General features: G+C 43.3%; 1 protein-coding gene across 1 annotated transcript; it reads right to left on the bottom strand.

The window, feature by feature from the left end:
• Positions 1–243: 243 nt before the first annotated feature.
• On the bottom strand, positions 244–20,980 carry DIO2 (iodothyronine deiodinase 2). Its single transcript, XM_085626614.1, has 2 exons — positions 20,285–20,980; positions 244–5,174 (listed from the first exon to the last, which is right to left on the bottom strand). Exons 1-2 carry the CDS (start codon positions 20,666–20,668, stop codon positions 4,629–4,631), a joined length of 930 nt encoding a protein of 309 aa, XP_085482740.1. The 5' UTR covers positions 20,669–20,980; the 3' UTR covers positions 244–4,628.
• Positions 20,981–21,773: the final 793 nt, after the last annotated feature.

The raw sequence follows: 21,773 nt of genomic DNA, 5'->3' as shown, positions 1-21,773 counted from the left end.
TGCAGCTGCTTGAACGAGAAGACAGATGCAGCCAAATCTACAAGACATAATAAGAAAGGCAAAACTCTACGACTCACATACATTTAAAAAATAGTAAAGCACACATTTGAGAAGCAGCAGCAAAAATGGAAAGAAACTAGGGAATGGGCATATTCAAGATAAAAAAATCTACTGGAACTTTGGCACGCTAAAGGGAATAGATTCAGGGATGTATTAATCATTCCTTTTCTTACTTTTATTTTTGTGGGTGTACTGATGTGAAGAATGAACATATAAATAGGAAAACATGTTACACTCGGTTGTGAAGATTTCACTAAAAGCATTCCTTAGAAGGATGCCTGAGAGAGAGAGGTTTGATGACCCAATGTAGGCGGGTCATGCTTTCTTCCAGGAAAAGTGAGTATGCGAAGGATTTATCAGAAACCGCCTTCCTGACCTGTTATTAGGCACCAGCCTCTTAGAAGAGTAGGTCTTTGAATGCAAGCTATGATGCAAATGAAACCTAGTACTGGGTCAGTGAACTGCATGATACTATTCTGCCCTTGAATCCTTCCAAGTGTCCTGTGTCCAATACAGTTTCCAGCCCTGCACTTATTGGGACTCTGGTCTCTGCTTTGTCTGAATGTTGTGCTAACAGATGACACCATCCATACTGCTGAGGGGAACACATGCTGTGTTATGACCACTAACAGAACAATAGTGGTCCCCTCTCCTCTGCCGTGGCATGGCCACGAACAATGCTCTGGTGGACAATTAACAATGCTATGATGAGGATGCAAACAATGTTGTAGTAGGTCTATTAATAGAATTACAATTATACCATAAACAGGGTGGCTCCATGAGAATCAATAATCCCTCTGTGAAACCATCAACAGTGAGGGGAGAGCATGGACTGTGTTGTAATGAGGAGTTTCAGCAGTGTTGTGGAAGGATCATCACCAGTCTGTGATGAACCCATCAAGCTTGCTATGTTGGGACCATCAAAAGGTTTAGGTGGGGCTATTTCCAAAGAGGCCATCAAATGGTTGTGGTACAGTGAGAATGTCCTGGTGAGTAGGGCACAGCGCTACTTGATTGATGATGAGACAGTACTGCGGCTGTCATGAGCGTATCTGGAAATACCTGAGGTTCAGTGTTTGTTGTATGACACCTTGACAGTTCCTGAGCTCTAACGAGGTACATTAGATGATGAGAAGATTCCCGACCAATAGTTGGGTTGGTATGATTGAGGCCATTTATTAATTTTTGGATACACAGTCACTGACCGGCTCTGAAAGTTATATGAGACAGGACAACTTATAACATACAGTTAGGGTTGTCTGGTGATTCTGTTTTAATCATAATATGCAGTATTGGCTAACTGTAATCAGTATCCATGAGGTGTATCCATTGGTGAGACAATCTTTTGGTTTGTGTGTGGTTTATTTTGTGATGTTGAGGTTCTGGCTTGCTGGTAATCTAATAGACACGTTTCTAAATCTGCAGTATTTTTTAATTAGTAGTGGGAGAGTCTTCACTCTTACGTGAGGTATATCAGATGCTGTGACCTTCTCTGGTCTAACTAGTCATGGGGCACAAGATCAGCACTTTGGGGTCCAAAGTGTACACATTTGATTTCTTGCAATATGGGTTGAATGACCATTGAAACATTTTTTGCTAATGTTGGAAACAAGATTAAGGGACTAATTTATATATTGGACAACGGCGTTAACTCATTCAGGGCAACAAACTAAATTACTATGTTGCACTGACAGAGTCCTCACCCGCCAAATTTAGAAGTGACCACTAAGTGGGTGGTCATTTCTAAATCATTGACAGGAACTGCTGCGACGACGGTGCCTATCATTCCTGTTTTAAGATTAAGGCGCTGCTTCGTCAAGACGATGGAGCTGTCTGGCAAACTTTTTTTTTCTTCAATTCTGAAGCAGGATTTTCTTGCCTCTCACCACCACCAGGGTTTTTCTGGCAATGATGGGCAGTAAAATAACGGCTATATGTCTGCCCATCTAAATTGTTTAGGGGAACATATAGACACTTCTCCATCTGAGAAGTTTGGCCAGGGCAGAGGTGATGTAATCCCTGCCATTTGCCAAACTATGGTCTGCCCGCTTTTAAATCTTTTGGGCAGACAGGACATTATGTTGGTGGTACCGCTACTCCGTCATGGTTGCGACCGAGTATCCTTACCGCAAACATATAAATCAGTTACTAAGTCTGGCATAAAGCATGGCTTATGTCATGAAGAGACAATCTCTGATTTCCAGTGAGCCCAGTTTGTTGACTGAATTGCACATGGGCAGTAGTGTGGGTTACACGATGATTAAAAAAAACACTGCTTCAGTTACGGGTATCCGATTCAGAGACATTAATTGATTTGCAGTGTGACTGACTCAACAGCACAGTACTTGACCTGCAGTCACGCCTACTCACAAAACAGTCCATCCCTGACCTGCCGCACGAAAAACCATTCATGGTCTGCTTTCCAGGATCTGAATGAGAATGCCCTTGAAAAGTAACGTGGTTTATCCAATTTTGGGGCAGTTCTGTACCATGCATTGTGGGTCAACTGACGTTGTTCCTAACAATCAGAGAGCTCTATTTATTAAAGAGCAATGACATTGTGTGAGAGGTTGTTACAGTGAAGGGCTGTTCACAATGGGGCATTGTAGTGTCTTAAATGATATCTCTTGTCTCACAAAGAGTCTATGTCTATAAAAAAAAACAATTGTGTAGAAGGCTGCAGATGTCCCTATGGTTGTATAACTTCATGCACTTCCACTATTCTTATGGGAACACAACAAAAACGTGCAGAAACAACACGTATGTTAACATTAGCGAGTATACATTTAGGATGGTACAAAGGAATACCTATTGACAAACACCGGAAGACAGAAAATTACCCAATACATGGGCCCAGGACTTCCTATATCATTCACTCCGGTTCCAAAGATCATTGAATAGGGCTTAAATAGCTTACTGAAATATGAAACTTTCTGAAGTAGAAAGGGGTATTCATTCAGGCAGAAAATGCTACTCATACGCCATGAGGTGAAGGATGGCCCAGCGAAGTCTCCCACTATTTTATGATATGATGTCAACTTCCGTCCACTAGATTACTGGTGCATGGCATATTCTGAACTGTAAGTGCAGCAAACCTAGTAAAGTGGTCCCTACTTTTGTTAGCCATGATCGACCCGTGAAGAGAGGAGTAGGTCAAGCGGATAGGTTGACAAACTACTGAAGTTGTAACCTGGAATGTAACTTCTCTCCCAAAATCCCTTTTTGCTCATGAGGATGAAGTATGTCCAGTCCCACTGGTGTCACTTGTTTCTGGCAAAATGTGTGAGTGCTCCAAAATGATCACAGATGGTCAAATGAATAAATGTGTTAGTAGCACTTTGAACCCCTGACTGTGTATCCCAGTGACCTCGTGAACATATCATAAGACCTAGTGAAAGGGACAGATACCAAACAAGTGGCGTAAATGTGCTTGGTCTCCCTTTATAAAAGCGTAGATGTTGCAGGCAATCCTTTGAAATGTGTATCCATCTCCTCTGTTCCTCCACAGCCTTAGCAGCTACAATTTTCCCCTCATACCAAAACCCTCTTCATAACCCGGTCTCTCTGCTTCCTTCTTCCTTTTTCATCGACAGAAAGAACCCTTGCAATAGATATACAAGTTCATTTGTGGGGCGCCTCATTTGTCAATCTTATTCGCTTTTGGTATTCCCACGCACATAATTTCATGCCTAACTTGCAGAACGGCTACCTCCACCACTTATTCTTGGATTTCTCCACTTTCTTTTGCTCACTAATGACCCTAAAACTTGAGGTAAACATTCCTCCACAGTTCATGTTCCTTTGGTACATCCAACTACTTTTTCTTTACATGGCCACACGAACATGCTCTCTAGGCAGTGCACAGATGCCAGCGTTACTGCCAAGGATTCCACTTGAGGTACATCACGTGCACCCACTATCACATCATCCATGATGCATATCATGAGATTGCTGCAAAGAAATAAATTATCTTACAAAGTCTAAGCAAATGAAAGTCACTTTAAAAAAAATACCCCAAAAGCAATGCCTCAATAAATAAATACTGTTTCCTGCTGGCAGGAATATTAAGGTTGGTTCCGTTCCTGGTCTTAAAGCTGTGGCTTATTCGTCACTGACCGGTGTCATAATTATTTTACTTACTGTCTTCCTTTAGGGCCAGATCAGGAAGCAGTATTCAACAAATAAGTTTATTTCTTTATGTTCCACATTTGACTTCTTCCTGAAAAGTCTCTTTTGTCATTCTCTTGGCACCTTGCCTGGTTAGTCTTCATTTTTGTAGCTAATATTTCTGGTTCATCCTGATGCCAGATGAGTTAGACCTGCCACTGGTCAAGCTTCTCATCTGACCTAAGCAGAAATGTGTCACTATCTCTATGTTATGTTTTATGTCTGATGCGTTTGAATGAGCTTTGACTTCCTGGGAGGTTTCACCTTTAGCAGAAATTCGTAGTCATGCAGCCATACAATAAAAATGTAGACAGAAGACTAATACTTGGGGAACAATGTCTATCTTTGATTACTTCTAGTGTACCCTCTATTACATCTCTTTTAGTCTTGGCTTGCCGAGTTCATCTCTTGATGAAGGCACCTTCCAACCACAGTCTGACCTCTTTGAGGTTGTAAAAGAATGGTCCTTTGCCTCCCAAGTAGGCAATTTTCTGTCTCTGAACAATGCACACTCTCTCGAAAGCAACTCCATATGCTACATTGGTGTTGTTGTCCATGCAGTCAGCAACAACCTGACACCGAGCAGGCAGGGAAAAGTGTTCCATGAGCTTCTGAGCCGCGGCACAGCGATCTTCTTGGCTTTGGTGCTTTTTCACTTCAAAAGAGGAGCACTCATTGCCAGGAGCAGCCCAGCCGTCCGATGGATGAGCCTCATCAACGTAGACCAACAAGAAGTCGGCAACACCAGAGAACTCTTCCACCAGTTGGCTGAAGGCCGGCAACTGGCCGACGAATGGGGGTCAGCTGGCGGAGCCAAAGTTGACCACCAGCGGCCGATCTGAAGAGGCAAAGTCCAGGATCCCGCATTTTCTACCACCATTTGTGCTCTCCTGGTCACCTGTCACATGAACCACGCTGGAATTTGGAGCTTCTTCACCCAGTTTGACCTGAAACAAGACAATAATATGAAGCATTAGCTTGTGTAATAGCATCTCACACCAACAGTTCCTACTGTTACGTTATCAACAATTAACAAGAAAACCCCATTGCAAGTTTAAAACTGTTTAAGGCTGTCACATAATAAGGGTGGCATGTGATAGGATTGGAACTTCAATGCCGGCCAGTAACACGCGATTTACCTGTCAAAAGACTAGTGATATAATCAAGTTGACAGATTTTTAGTTTTGCATGTTATGGGCGATGAACAATACATTACGCACATGACTGGCATACCCTCTAATACATTTAATGGTTGACTTGTTGCATGTGTGGACCATTTTATGGTTACCAGGTGGCAAATGTGACATACTCAAAGATTGCCAGACTGGAATCAGACCCCATATTTCAGGTGAGATGAGTAATCTGCAGTTCTACCCAATGGGTGTCCCTGCTCCTAATCAATTGCAGGGTGCTTTGGTAAAAGGCTGGGCAAGAGAATGTTTCAACAAGTCCATATCAGTTTTATCTATGGTTGTCGGTGTGTTTTCATTTAATTTCTTCATGTAATAGTCGAAGGATTATGAAATGGAACAACTTGATATAGTCAACTAATCACAAATAGTACACAAAGCACACAAACTAATGACATTATTCGAGTTTTTAGGAGCATCCTGACAATCCTTTCCCTTCCACTTATTTTAATTAAAAGTCCTCAACATGGTAATAATGAAAGTTTTACTCCCTTCTAATTTGCAGAATTGAAAAATAAAACACAAAATAATAAGCGACTGCTGTCTCACTACAATGCATAGATGAGAAAAATAATATAAGGGCTCATGATTCATTGTAATTTTGAAAAGTAAATAGTCCCTCATGCACGGCAATACAATTTCACCGCAGTAGGCTGAAGGATGTGGTAAGAGAGTAATACTCCCCTAGGTGGAGTTAAACCACACTCTGTGGCATATTTATAAGGAATACACGCAATGCAGCGCAGCAAGTACAGTTGTTGCGCTGTGTGAAAGGGAGAGAGCAGAACTGCTCCATATATTCAAATTAATGCCAACGTTTTTTTCTCTCCATGCGCTGGCGCAGGTTGTATTGCGTAGCGCCAACGCAGGTACCCTTGCGCTAAGTGGTATCTTCCTGCTCAAAAACTATCCTTGGAGGCGTTTTCCACTTTTTCTGTGTGTTGCAGATTGCCGCACACATGCAAAGAGGAAATAACATGGGGCAATAAACATATTTGTTTTGTTCACCAGTATAAGGCAGGTGCACCATTTTGGTGCAAACCCATGTCTACATACATCTCTTTGCAAAATATGGGTTTGCGTCAAAATCCGGGGGTGGGGGGGTGCACAATAAAGCCCATGAACCACCCATGGCAAGCTTCACTGACACACAGTGACGCAATGCGTTGTGTTACTTTTTTTTACAAAGTTACGCAAATCAACATTTGCGTAGATTTATAAATTCCAATAAGGATTTTGTCTCAGGGTTTTATCAAAAACGTGACGCAACCCCGAACCAAACTCTTTGCAAATCTGGACGTCTATGTATATTGTAATGACTTGGTAACAATAGGTGCTGCTGAGACCTGTGCTGTTAAGTAAGACCTTATCAGGCCTGGGGTAATGTAATCAAGATCAGAGTAGAAGAACTTGGACACAAGTGAAATTTAAAAGACGTATTTAAAACATAAAATACATTTTAAAAAAAAGTAATTCATGCACCGCAGGACAAAGAAAACACTGCTGCTGTTACTTCCTTTAAATCGGTTTATCTGACCACAAATATGTAGAACCTTTTCGTCTTTCATCAGATATATGTGAGTGATTATGTTTCAAAATCCACCGACTTATCCCTTGTGCAAATTGAACTGTGAATGTAGTATGGGTAAATAGAGAAATAACATGCTCAAAATTAGGCAAATAAAACGTGTTCACTTTGTTTCCTAGTTCATTCGCCCCAAAGTGCAAACGCAATAAATTCCCTTAAAACTAGAGCCTAGTTTTTAAACTACTCCCTTAATTAGGCCTTCATTTTGCTCTCCTAGCAGACCCACATAAAAGTAGCAGGGGTCAATCCATCAAAGGTCGCCTCTGACACATTGCTTGCCTAATTACCTATTTGCCTTACATAAGAACTTTGAGTGGATTGGCCCTGGCTGTGGTGGCTCACAGGGACTCCTCCGCAATCGCACGTGCCAAGTTGCCGCCATATTGAACTTCTGCTGCCAGGGTGAAACAAAGACTGCCTTTGGCCGGCTTTGGAGGATGACATTAGCCAAGTGCAACTCACTGTGGTGTAATCTGCGGTAATAAAAATAGTCGGAAGCTTCTTTGTCGGGTGATTACTCATCTAGCTGCTATGCTAAGAATTATGCGTGGCCTACATTTCAAGGTTTCAATCTGCTGTTTGAGGAAGCAGGAGGCATCCAGCTGGAGGGCTTTAATGTCTCTCTGTTCTCTGTTATGAAACATAGTCTGACGTGTTACATTACGTTGCATTGCCTTATTTTACATGTTGTTATGTTAGGTGGTATTTGTAAAGCACAACCTATGTCAATGCTTTTGGCTCTTGGCACAAATATCATGTTGCCTTTGATGTCAAGCATGACCATCAACCTTCCACTCTATTGTCAAGGTCATTATATATTGGTCTAAGCAGTGCTTAATTTGTAATAAAAAAAAATAATCAAAAAGTAAGTGCCAGGGCCCTTCTCAGATGGTCACTGCAGCTTGCACCACATGTTGCCCCTGCCAGCGGTGCCAATGACAGTACCAACACAAGTACTAGCCATTGCACTCCTACAAGTGTGACAAATCACACTATTCCAGGCCACTCAAAGCTTTAAGTATGGCGTGGGAGACAAGTATTGTTCATGTTTAATATATAAAAAAAGTATTCAACACTGTTGTTAGGCTCCTCTCAAAATTAGAAAGCGCCGCCATGTGGTGGACTATCATTGGTGCCGGTGCTGAGTATTAAGTGCTGGTGCTGAGCACCAGAAACTACCAGCTCAACTTAAGCACTGGGCTTAGGAACAGACTAGCAATTGTTAACACCACATCAACATATAAATGTATTGCCAAGGAACATACATGTAGAGTTCAGAACACTCAATCTACAGAGACATACCTGCCTTCACGATATTGTGGTAGTAGATAGGTTTGTCATAATATTGTGGCAGGTTGATATTCACAATTATATATTCTGCTCAACCTGCAGCCACCTGCACTATTTCCCCTAGGCTAGTGCAATGATAGCACTTCTGTTTAGCACTGAGAGATGTTTACTCTCCTTACGCCACAGACAGAAGTGGGTAGCCTAACCAGCCACTGAAGCCAACCACCCATCAACAGCCACAATTCACTGTTGTCAGTTAAATATAATATTTTATAGTTTTATATTACGGATATGAGTGTCTGGGGATAGATTAAAACCTCATTGAAGTTTGAGTACAGCCGATAAAGGGTCAGGGACAGGTGACACCCACAATGCTAATGGGTGGCATGCTACTAGAATAACCTGGCCCAAATATTGTCTCCCAAAAATATTTTGTCCTGAAGATTGGTTACAAAAATATCTCCCCTTTGGAGATAATATTAGAACATCTACACCCAATGAAATGATATTTATGTAAACGATATTTAGGCCTCAATATTTATATCTGCCAATATTGTTGTTATCGATATTCTGTCTGCTGTAGGAGAATATTGTGACCTCAATATTGTCTGACTAATCACAAAAAAGGATACAGTGACTATTGGACCACAGCAAATAGTGTGCTGTATCCCCACTTTTTGTTATAAAACTGGACTCCAAATTTTGGATAGCACTAAAGAATCACATTCTTTTACATGGAAAGTCATCCTTTATGGAAGAGGAAGCCTCACAGACATAATAGTGTCAGGCTTCATCATCGGCTGCCTCTCCCCACCCTGGTAGGGCAATACCACGAGGGTGGACTCAACCTCCTCGAATACTGTACCGGAAGGAGGGAGTTATTAAATAAAATCCTGTGGACAAAAAGAAGGGGATCCAGATTCTGCTAAAAAAATACCTTTGTGTTCCTAGGTTATTACCTTTATTCAGAAGGACACAAGGTAGGTTTAAAAAACAAACATCTGACGGGTATATTGAGACTAATGGTTCAAACCCAATTCCTATCTGTCAACATGTTTCAGCCCATAGCCTAAACAGTCTGGGGCATTCTTCAGGACCGATGGATCCCTACAACTGGATACTGTGCCAATACTAGTCACTGCTACACAGTGCTAAAAAAGTGTGAACTACCTAACAGACCCAGGTGTATCCTGCCTGGGACTTGACAGAGATACCTTGACTCCCTAGATTTTAGGTGATACCGGCATCCTGGTCACGGAGGGGGTGGTGTTCTTTGTGGTCACACATTCCTCAAAAGGTACACCACTCCTGTGTACCTACATGTAGCCCGCTCCAGATCGCTGGTCTCAATATTGTCTGCCCTAAGCATCATACAGAAAAAAAATGCCCCAGTGGAGTTAATACTACAAAAGTTATACCCAACGGAACGATATTTATATAAACTAAGAATATTTAGACCACAATATTTACGTCACGCAACATGTTTGTTATCAATATTCTGACAGTGTGGTGCCAGAATATGGCATCTGTGTGCCATATGAATTTGATTTGATTACACAACCATGGCATACAACTATTAAGTAACAAACTAAAGGACACAATGTGAAGCAAAATATAAAGCCTAGCATTATGGTATTCCAGTAGCACAGGAGGAGAAGAAGAAGGAAATGAGCTGGGGTACAGTACCTCCCCTCAAGTCTAGGCAATGCCACAGAAGAGATGCCTCCCTTCTGCAGGTTGTGCTCAGGGAGAGTTAGTGGAGATCTTGGCTGTGGTTGTGTCAAGCAATGGAACACTCGCCATTGGGGGTTCATGAACACACCAGACTCTTATTACCTTTCTGGTACTCCTCTTGCCCATGTACACCCAATTAGCCCACAGGAGCTTCGCTTTTCCGCAACGAAAAAATGTTGCAATGGTACTTGATGGAGGAGTGTGTGCAGTGCTGTATAAATACTACCATACAATACAATAAATATGGAAACAGAGGCCAGCAGAAACATTCGAGGAGCTCTAACTGTGGGACAGGATATTTTCCAGGATCACAGAGGGTTTTCTGCATTAGGGAAAGTGCCTCTCTTTTCATTTATTTTTGGATTGAAAAGTAGACTTTGATGGTAAAAAGCTACATTGTGTCTTGATGAACTTGGAAGAAGCAGCCAGCATGACAAGATGTGGTTTAATTGTTTCATCTAACCAAAAAATTGTGGTTGGATTCAAAACCAGAAAAGAGGCCAGCCAAGAGGTATGCCCTTTGGTGCATTTCCAGGTTGCAAGGTTTTGTCCTTTAACCACAAGATCAAACTTGAGCTCAGAAGCCAGGTCCTTGCCGCACATAAGGTTAACTTGTCTACAGGTGGCCTGAAGGTTCCCAGGCTCCACAGTGAGTTTGCATTCAAAACACCAGAAAAAAAGTTATTTTACCCCTGTCTGCCACCACCGGGAACACTACCCAGGCATTGCCATTCCTTGTCCAGCATCTCTATCAATCCAGGAACCTTTTCAGAGAACTACTGAAGAAATCATTCAGTTGAGACCATGGCCACAAGCAGAAGCCTTTACACTCTGGATGTGCTATAACAACACTGCATGGAGTGAGGCTGAGGCAAAATAGAGAGGGGCTGAGTCCTGCATCCTTGCCACAAAGGTTAAGTGAAGCATGAACTTTAGGCTCATTGAAACTATTGCTTTTTTCAATTTCTATGGTGACTGTGGCAATTACCGGGTAATGGGTTCGTCTAGATCTACGAGCCTTTTGCTGGGTGTTGGTAGAGGGCACCTCTCTGAGGTGGAAAACAAGGGCACCCCACACTTTTGGGTGAGACTGGTTAAGATGTCGCAATTAGTGAACAATTATGACCCTGATCAAAGTTCTTTGACTTGTATGACTAACTTTCTCAACATGAATTACACTGTTATCATTCTTTAACAAGAGTTTCACCGGTTGCTACACAATTTGAATATCCAGATTAGTCAATGATTGCTCAATGAGTGTTCGAGAACTTAGTGGAACAAGTGTGATGGCTTTAATCTGGTTCCTTGTAAGTGTTCAATTTCATTTTTATGTGTGTATCAATCGCTTACCCATTGTGCAAAAACCATACACCCAAAACATAAAATCATAAAAAACACAGAAGAAAATAAGTAATACAAAGAGCACTCAGTGTCTAACCACCAATTCATCCATTCCATATCGACACAAAGGATTAAAAAAAATAAGGAAGTAAAAAACTAAAAACATTACAAAAACGGGAATGGAAGATAAAAGGAAAAAATGTTGAGAAAAACCCAACTTAGTTGTTGTTTTTGTGTTTGCTTAACTACTTAGAACCCAAAGTGTAACTATGAAGTTTACAACTTCTCATAAGAGCCAAGACTGTGCCTAAAAACACATAAATACACACTCTACTAATGAAAATTAACAGGAAGATTGGTATAGACTTTAAGATACTGGAAAAGCAAAACCGTTTCTAGTTGTTCCAAAATGAGTTAGCTTTAAAGACAGTAGCATAATTATGAAGAATAAAAGTGTCATACATTTCCTTTCATCCTTCTCCCACTACCCCCTCCGCTATGCATGCCAGACGAGGACTGCTTCCATCCGGCTTGGCACAATGGCCGCTGCGACGCGTTGTTCTGAACCAGGCACCATGTTTGCCAAGTGACCTTTGCAAGTTTGTATTTGTACCAAGAGGGCCACTTCGCAGTCAGGGCTTCACCCCAACAGCAGGCTGTGCATTCTTAAGAATGCCAGCTCATTGTTTTGGTACTGGGAGCCAGAATGAATGAACGGAGGTAGACCTCTCCATCCCGGAGTGCTTCCCACTCCGCAACATGTAGGGCTCATTGAACCCTGGCAGAGTTTCTTATTAACGCCGCTTTTTCACCTACCCCGTTTGCTCCTGACGAGCTTCTTTCATGAATGGGCTAATTTTCTAAAGGCTGCTCATTCCAATGGGAAGAAATTATTGTTGATAGCGGTGTCTAAGGCCAATTGCAAACTTTGCCATGCCAGCTCCATTCACTGAAGAACCCATAAGTGGCCACGCCACAGCTAATTGCCCTCAATGACGCTCTGAAGAGGTATTGTGTTTGCTACTCAGCTAAATATGACGGAGTGAATCTCAAAAAACACATATTCTAATCGTTCAATTCGTTCCCAGGGCAAATCAATAACTTCATTTAGTTGCAAATTCTTTGAGTATGGTTGTGAGAAATAGCTGGGCCAAAGGGTTCAAATTACGTCAGAGAGTATGATACCTCAAACATGGCGAAGAACTACAAAAAACAAACAGGTTTGCTATACTTTGGCTTAAGACGGTGAAAGTGGTTCAATGACAGTACACAGATAAAACTACAATTGCAAGTATTACCAAACATCACCTTTGGTGGCTGCCTCAGCAAAGGGCCAGACTGACCTGTCTTCCCAATAACTAGTCTACACAGAGCGGGTTTGAGACACTTTGGAGGAGTGTGGCTCAATGGTTAGAGCGGCAGACCCTGAAGCAGAGTTCTGGCCAGGGACCAGGGTTCGATTCCCGCCTTGGGGGGGGCTCGGGCTCAATTTCCTCGGACCTTTCTATTCTCGCCTCGGTGCCTATTCTAATCACGGGCCCCACGCTGCAACTCTGGGCAATAGCTTGCTTAGCCTCCACACCGGCTCCAACAGCGCTAAGGATGCCTAGCTTCACCCTGGGGGTGCCCAGGAGTGGACACTTCTCAGGGAAAGCCAGGAGGGGTTCCACAGCGGTATGAGTATCAGCGCCAGGAAACCACAAAGGCGACACCGCAAGGTGGCCGTCTGGTGACAGTGCGCTCTATAAGTACCTTGACATTTACATTTACATTTGGTGGAGAAGAGAAGATAAGCAACAGGTTCACATTAACCTTTCTCTTACAAGATAACGTGCTTCAAACCTGGTTTAGGAACCTTAACCATCTTACCATCTTACTACAGTTGCACTACATGGTCACCTGCAACTCCATTTCCTTTCTCTATAATAATTGTTTCCGAGTAGCCCACCTCCAAACTTTTTAAGTCATCATTCTCCTTTTGGCCTTCATCTTCTATTGTTGACCCCTGTTGTGATATGATGTCCATACTAAAGCCCCATCTCACCCTTTTCTCTCCTTTGGTATCATCCCCTCACATATATGTGGGAGTACTAATAAAGTGAGATCCTATGTGTGAAGCTACGACTTGATCCACAAACGGGTGAAGTAAAAAAAAAACATTATAAATAATTTTCCAGTGAGACAGCGAGAGGGTGGGTACCAAAACGGGAGGTGTCTTCAGTTTCTTTTAGAGTTTCAGTATAGTAAGAGCAGTTCTAATGTCAATGGAGATGTGGTTAGAGATAACTGGGAAGGGGTGCCTTCTGGTCGTTCCTTTCCTAGGAATGTCCTCATTTCCTTTCTGGGGGTGTCATGACAGGTGATTTGATGATTTTGTTTCAGCCAGATATCAGAGTGTTCTTACTTTGAGCCTGGTAAGCGGTGCAGCTGGTCTAATAGAGGATAACTGCTGGGCAGCACAGCCAATAAAGATTCTTCAGTCTTAGAGGGGTGTGGTCTAATTTCTTCTAGCTACTGATGAATCGAGCCACAGAGAATGAAATGCTTTTCAGAAGTGCTAAAGAAAGAAGGGTTGACTCCATCCATCTGTGAAAGGGCCAAAACTTGCTATGGTGAGCTGAATTAGGCTACAGGTAGTACCAGTTCTACGTTTCGAAGTAGGAAGAGCTGGCATCATGAAGTATTTGTTTTCATATGAAGGGTTTCCTTAATTAAGCTTCCCCAATGCTGGAGTGTCACCCATCCTTCCAGGGAGTTTCCCCTTCTGCCGGTCCATATTTTTCATGAAACATCCTCTTCTTCTAAAATTTAAAATACATCTGAAACTCGCTGTCTTCTCTTCGGACCTTCATGTTCTCCTGCAGCTTCTTCCACCTATGAATCTTCGTGAATATGATTCTGTAGCTTCTCCCCTTTATTTTGTAAGTTGTATTAATCTTTCTAGATCTCCATCCTATTTCAGTAGTGATTCCCATTTATGTAGCCTCATTTTAGTTTAATTGACCTACCTCATTTCTTGTTCTTTATTCCAATTTCTGGAACTTGGTTGTATTTTAGAACAGTTGATTACTCATAGGACTTTATCTAACTTGTGGGAGACTTCTTATTTCTGGAGCTAGGTCTTATTTTTCAAATTTTTTTCATTGTTTGAAACTCTATCACATTTCTGGAGGCCGGTCACAGTTCTAGAATGTTAACCTATTTCTGAAGGACAGTGCCACGCCAGAAGCTTGACTGCCTGCCTGAAACTCTATAATGAAATATAATTTTCATAGTTTGATCGCATTTCCGAAGATTCCTCACATTTCTGAGGATCTTCTTATTTCGGAATTATGTGTTGTTATTGGATCGCCTTCCATTTCTAGAGTTTGTTTTTAATGCTCCATTTGATCTTTGTAAAACATTTGTGGAACTACTTTCACTAAGCAAACCTTCACATTTTTCATTAATGGCTTTTTCATTTTAATGAACCCTATCCTAGACCTACAGTCGCCTAGGATATCATCATTCTTCCTCACTAGAACTTCATCGTTGTCCTTATTTTTGTATACCCTTTTCTGGTGCTTCATCCTTCTTATCTACATGTGACCTGTTCTGGGCTTTCAATCATTTCCCTCTCTATCCAACATCTCTTGCTTCTTGTCTATCTCGGTCTCCAGCTGCCTTCTAGAGCATCATACGTCAGTTACAGATACTTCCAGGATTGTAACCCCTTCTTTAAAGTTATGGTATTCAGAAGCTTTCCCCATATTTCCTGTTGTGTTTGTCTATTTGAAGCTTCACCTGCTTTCTGGTGCTCTGTATCAGGTTACAGAGCTGATACTACTGGATTACATGAAAAGTGGGTTCGGCCATTAACAACCACTGGCTCTGCTTAGCCTAACCATCCAATTAGAGATCCAGGCATGTTGGGACACGCCCCACTTTCATTATAGGCCCTTTCACCTCTGCTTCTGACTTGGCCCAAGTGTGGAATATATATCCTTATGTACTTCACCTGTTTAAATCAGAATGAAATATGAAACACATTATTTGTTGATAGACGAATTTCCCTCCTCTAGTTATAGCTTAATAATTAAAGCTTAGACTTAAGAGTTGGGGAATGAGATTTCATATGTTTAAACAATGGATTTAGACTTGGAGACTGTAGAAGTTAGGCTTGAATATAATATTATGGTATTGAATATTTATAGATTATGAAGAATGTGTGTGAAAGAGTATGAAATTACTAGGAAATGTGAAGTGTTGTGCTTGTTAATATATACATGTATTTCTGAACATGATAAATTTTGCAATAGGAAGCATGTGTAGGGTTTATTTCTGAGCATGATCCATTTTGCACTAGGAAGCATGTTGTATTGAAAAGCATGAGGTCATGTGTGAGCAAGGTGAGTGTGAAAGAGAATATGCACATAAAACAGCATTTAGTGAGTGTGTGAGGTTGTGTAAGTATGTGTATAGAATAGGTTTAAAAGTGTCACAGATTATGAGACTGCAATTCACGATATAAGAAAGTGGCAGAGATAATGAATGTGTGAGACACATGACTGGCTAGAGTTGGAGCCATTCTGAGCAGGTGACATAGTTTGATCCACTGTTGGGTACACATGTGTCGAGAGAGCATGAGACAGTGTTAGACCTTCTGTCAGACAGTGAGAGTAAGAGTGTCTGGCACATGTACGATGGTACAACTGTGTGAGAATGTCTTCTGACTCTCAGGGTCTCTGTGTGACAGAGTATGGGAGGGTGACAGAATACAGTATGGGAGGGTGACAGAATACAGTATGGGAGGGTGACAGAATATAAAACAGTTGATAAGCAATAAACCGAGCATGAATTGGTTTGCAAAACAGAATATGCGATGGTCTAAGTTCCTGAGAAGTGTATGAGGTTGGTGAATGAAGGAAAAGTGATTCACATTTGATGGGAGGAGACTGGTGTGTCGTAAAGTATGAGATCAGCGGTGTGAAACTGTGACATTTGGTGTATGAGATTCCGTGAAAGAGAAAGCATGTGAGTGGGTGAAGGAGAGAGGATACGACTGGGAGTGACAAAGTATGAGATTGGGTGAGAGACATAGGCAGAGTCTGGGTATGTAAAAGAAATTGATTGTGAATGTGCAAGTGTATTATATTGCGAGTCTATAACCCAGAGATTGGGTATGTGAAAGCCTATGAGACAATGTGTGGGAGGTAGAAAATCAGATAGGGTGTGCAAAAGAGTAAGACCAGATATGTGATAGGGTGTGTGAGACAGAGACTGGTTGTGAGGAAGTGTAAATTAGTGAGAGCATTTTAGATTGGGAGACTGAGGGGTGTGGCACAGAGTCTGTAATTGAGTGTGACTTTGAAAGAGTATTCGAGTGGGTGTGTGATTGTATGAGGGACATAGGAAACTGGGTGCCAGGTGGCTGTTATGCTGCATGAAACTGGGTGTGTCAGAGTGTGACTAAGAGAGACGTCAGTTTAAATGGAGGACGTATGAGATGATGATTGTCGGTGACAGGGTTTGAGAGACGCATGAGATTGAAACATAGGACTTTAAGTGGGACGGGTCTCACCGGTGCTGAGCACCGGCAGATTTTTTTAAAGGGAGCGGCCTCGAAACGGGTCTCTATCCGGCTCTGTTTTGTGCCCTGGCACAGGTGGTCGTGTTTTCCCGAACTGCAGTGACACCAGGTACATCGATGTGCGCTGCTCACACTGCTCCCTTCTCACTAGTGGAGAAGCTACGGCATGACGTCATGCTAGGTGAGCGTTGTATGGGAAGGGAAATCCTTTAGAGAGTCATTTTCTCTCTGGATTTCCCTTCTCTTTTTCAAACTCAAGAGCAGCTACATTGTTGTGGTGTCACCAGGGCTTTAAGTGGAAGCTTTTTCAATGTTATATACAAGCCATAGTTGCTGCTTATCTATCGTATGCAACTAACAACCATTGACAAAGCCAATAGTCTTGACTTGTTGTAGGTATGATGTTACTTGTTGTATCATATATCTAGATGCAATGACAGAAACAGCAAAATACCAGTCGACGGCACACTATGCTAAGCACACATTTTTAGCTTAGGTGTTTCAAAGCCATGCTCTTAATTACGTTAGCCACGCCACTTTGAGAAGACATCTCCCCCCCCCCCCCCGTTTTTTCATCCCACGTAAAGCCCTGCTCACGCGCACAGGCCACATTGTCCCGCGCTTTCCGTCTCCGAGAGCCTGCCTCCCCTCTCTCACGTGAGTGAAAAACCCTTGGATCAGACGAGCTGGACCCTCGCCAAGGATCGCAGAGCGCTCTCAAGGCGCAGCTCCTCGCCAGCCTGTGCTGGTGCGGCGTGCTGTGCAGAAAGATCAGCGCACATCACAGGAGCATTCGAGGCCCGGGCGAGGCGCCATGCATCCGCGCGAGCGCGCGCTGACCACAGTCCACCATCAGCTCTGTTAAGAACGGAGGCAGAGAAGAGATGCCATTCCTCACTGGCCATTCTCTGAGCGAATGAGCTGGAAGGCGCTTGGGCGCGCATTTCTTTGTCCCGTTGTCCGCAGCACCAGGTGGTGGGAACGGCATATGGCCAGTTAATGCAGTGAAAGTGAAGGAAGTGTGTAAATTAACTAGTTGTATGAAGCACTCTGCAAGCTGAAATGCTGTTAAAGGGGCCGGCATTGGTTGTATTACCCAACTTATTCATGCCTCTTGTGTTGATTTAAATTGGTAAAAATACATCGAATGTCTGGGTCGTCTACTCCGGGATTCAATCCCGTGACTATCAGGTGCCATGCAAATCCACGCAGCTCGTGCTCAACCCACTGGGCTGTTTCATCAGACTCATCTTGTAATACATATACTGGTGCCAGGTTGCCGAAGTAGAAAACATCCCACCACCGTCTCCTACAGGCACTGACCTTCTTCAATAAATGTCTTTCGAGTACTCGACTGTGGGTACTCGTGGTACAGCACCATCCTGTACCACAAGATTCCTCACCACTGAGTTTAGGTATCTCAGCTTCCCTCAACAAATAGGTCTGGGGTGCTTTGTCGCACCTGGCATGACCCAAAGAGCCAAAGCAGTCAAAGGTTATACTGTGATAGATGTGCTTCACGCATCTATGTTTCTTCCCTTCCCTTCTTACCTCCCCTCCTCTTCCCTTTCCTTCCTTCACCTGATTTTACTTCCCCTCCCCTTCCTTTCTTCCCATTCTCTTCCCTACTCTCGCCTCCCCTTCTTTACCCTTCTCTTCCTTTCCCTTCCTTCTACTCCCCTTCCATTTCCTCCCCTTGCATCCTTTCCTTACCATTCACTTCTGACTTTCACTCCTTCTCCATGACCTTTATTTGCACTCAGACACGTCCCTTTGTCTTCTTTTCCCACTTGTCTCCTATCCTTCCCTTCTCTTTCCTTCTTCGTGACCTTTGTGTGAACTCTGACATGTCCCTTTGTATTCTTTTCCTCTCTTCTCTTCTCTTACCCTCCCCTTCTCTTTCCTTCTTCATGACCTTTGTGTGAACTATGACAAGTCCCTTTGTCTTCTTTTCCTCTCTTCTCTTACCCTTCCCTTCTCTTTCCTTCTTCGTTACATTTGTGTGAACTCTGACAAGTCCCTTTGTCTTATTTTCCTCTCTTCTCTTACCCTTCTCTTTCCTTCTTCATTACATTTGTGTTAACTCAGACAAGTCCCTTTGTCATCTTTTCCCTATCTTCTCCTATCCTTCCCTTCTCTTTCCTTCTTCATGACCTTTGTGTGAACTCTGATAAGTCCCTTTGTCTTCTTTTCCTCTCTTCTCTTACCCTACCCTTCCCTTCGCCTTCCTCCTTCACAACCTTTGTGTGAACTCAAACAAGTCCCTTTGTTTTCCTTTCCATCCTCTCTCCTATCCTTACCTTCTCTTTCCTTCCTTCTCCACAACCTTTGCTTGATCTTAGACTGGTCACTTTGTCTCTCTTTCACTGCCATGAACGAGTTGCAATTGACTGCTTCCAAGGGCAGGAGAAGCAGATGGTGTGTTTAATTGCATCCACCTCTTCCGTCAATGTCACACAGATTGCTTTTCAGAGCCATTGGCTAGTGCTTTATGGTGTCTCCAAATGGACCTGTGCTCTGTGTTGTCTCCACAGATGAGGAGTATATAAAAGTATGAACAGGTATACGTCTAAGTATAGTTCTACCACAGCTAGGAGGCAGTGAAGCATTGATCAACCTATTGGTAATCTCTTATATAGTAAGGACGGAAGGGAGGATCTTGTCACTTACATCCCGCTGAAGACGTGTAAGCAGGGGGATGCTTATCACACATGCCTTCAAGTGGCAAACCAGCTTTGAGTCACATCTCTGCTATTGATGCATTTTATGGGGAAATCCCAGTGGACGCAAATATGGATGCAATCAAGAATTTATAACACACCACAAACTTAAGTTCAACTAGACTCTCAACTAAAATGTAATATTGTTGAGAAGAGATGTGAACAAGTTTGTAAGCTATCAACTGAAGAACCAGAATTCTACTTCTGGCATCCCTAAGAGGCCACATTTCTGGTTCTTTGGAAACCACCTAACCTTGGTCATTTTTCTTATCTGCAGAAACTAGGAACATTTAGAAAGAAGTAAACACCTAGTGGTCACTAATATATCAAAACTAGACAATTGCATCAACTTCCAACTAGCACTCACTTTTGGATCTTGGCTAGATGCAAGACTAAACTGTCTATCACAAAGGCAAATATAAATCCATAGCAATACATATCTTGATAACTTTCCATCCAAGTTACCATACTCAGTTGTAAACTCAATAACGTAATGTACCACAACTTGAAGAGTGTTATTGGAAGTCCACAGTCTCCTAAGCCACCCCTAAGATCCTAGGACCACAAAATGTCCAAAAGCCTTCTCCATCACCCAGTGGCGGCTGAAGACTATCCATTGTCTTACCTGCTTGTAAGCGTCCAATAGGAAGCTGTTCCAGACACAACGCAGCCCTTCTGAGGTCAACATCCGGCGCCATTCATGGCGCGCCGACTTGGACCGGCTCAGCAACAGCACCACGTGCTTCAGCAGGACGACAGAGTCGTAGATGGCCAAGAAGAGGCAATTGCAGAAGAAACCTGGCACGATCTGCAGGACAATCAACAGGCTGGCACTCTGAAAGCCCATGCTGGCAGACTGGCATTGACGCCCAGGCTCCTTGGCTTCCCCGCAGCCCTTCACCCACATGAAGGAGAGGAAAAATGACGCCACCTTGTCCCTGACCTTGCTATACAGGACACTGCCCCAACAGGTGCCTCCCACAGATGGTTCGATGCAGCCTGCCTGCATAATTTGGCGGGTCGGTTAACAAGGGCATGGAATAGGCTTTAACAATTGCCAAACCACAGGACTACAGTTGTTCCCCTTCCAAGTTTTGAGTGTGGGAAAAGTTGCACTCAGGCGTTGCAACTGTTAAGTTTTAACAATTAGTAAAAGCACACAGAAGGGGGTCAACGTGGACAAGTAGTTTTGGGCAGCCACTCCCCCTCGCCATGTGCACCACACAGCCACCTTTCCCGTCTCTCTGCCGCTGCCCTGGACCAGCGCCTCCCGCGCTCTGTCAGGCTTTCTGCCCGTGGCACCCAAAGGTTCCCCTCTGGTGGCCTCGCTACGCGCCGTAGCCTTTTATACATTCCGCGGCTAATTGCTGCAATAGAGAAATGAAAAAAAAATAATCTTCCCTCCGAATCTATTTGTGACGTCACCACCAAAGAGGGCTTTACTCCGGCCAGGGCTGCGCTGAATAGAAAAGGGAAACACGAACTTTTTTTCTGTGACGAGGGCGGGGCTACCTTACGCTTTTGTTATTTACAGGAGAGGCGCGAGCCCGCCCCTCTCTCGTGCGTTTCGCTCTCCGAAGAAAACTAATGTTCTGCAGAAGTTTTGGCACTGGCCGCGCGCGCCGTTCCTGGCGGAGGAAGTTCACGGTCCAGCGCAGGAGGGGTGGGGGGGCTACGGTCCATTCTCGTACAGCTCAGCTGCCTTCTGGGGGGTGTCCGAAGCCTTTCGAATGACTGCCTGTTTCCTGCACCCCGTTTGTCAAGTTGTGTGAACTGAAAAGTAAGCAGAGAGCGTGCTTTGTTCTGCCTCTTAACAGACGCAGCCTCCTCTGAAGTGGAAGGGCTTCCTCATTAAATATATTGTATTTTACGCTGTTGTAGTTCATTCCTATTTGTATAGCTCGCTTGGAGTCCTGTTGAGTAGTGGCAGGGTCCTGTTCCTGTCCCATACTGGTAGTTACGGGAATGCAGAAAAGCTTGTAGTTTCTGAAAGTATTCCCGCCCTGCACTGAAGGGCCAGGTCTGTCGCCTGAAGAGCAGTGTAAGCCTTGAAGTGCTATGTCTTACTCATCACCAGGGCTTTAGGTGGGCCGGGTCCTTCAGGTGCTCGGCAC

Source organism: Triturus cristatus, chromosome 9 (genome assembly GCF_964204655.1).
Source record: "Triturus cristatus chromosome 9, aTriCri1.1, whole genome shotgun sequence".
In the NCBI taxonomy this organism is placed as follows: Eukaryota; Metazoa; Chordata; class Amphibia; order Caudata; family Salamandridae; genus Triturus; species Triturus cristatus.
The sequence above is the reverse complement of the archived record's forward strand: the minus strand, read 5'-3'. Positions and strand labels throughout refer to the sequence as shown.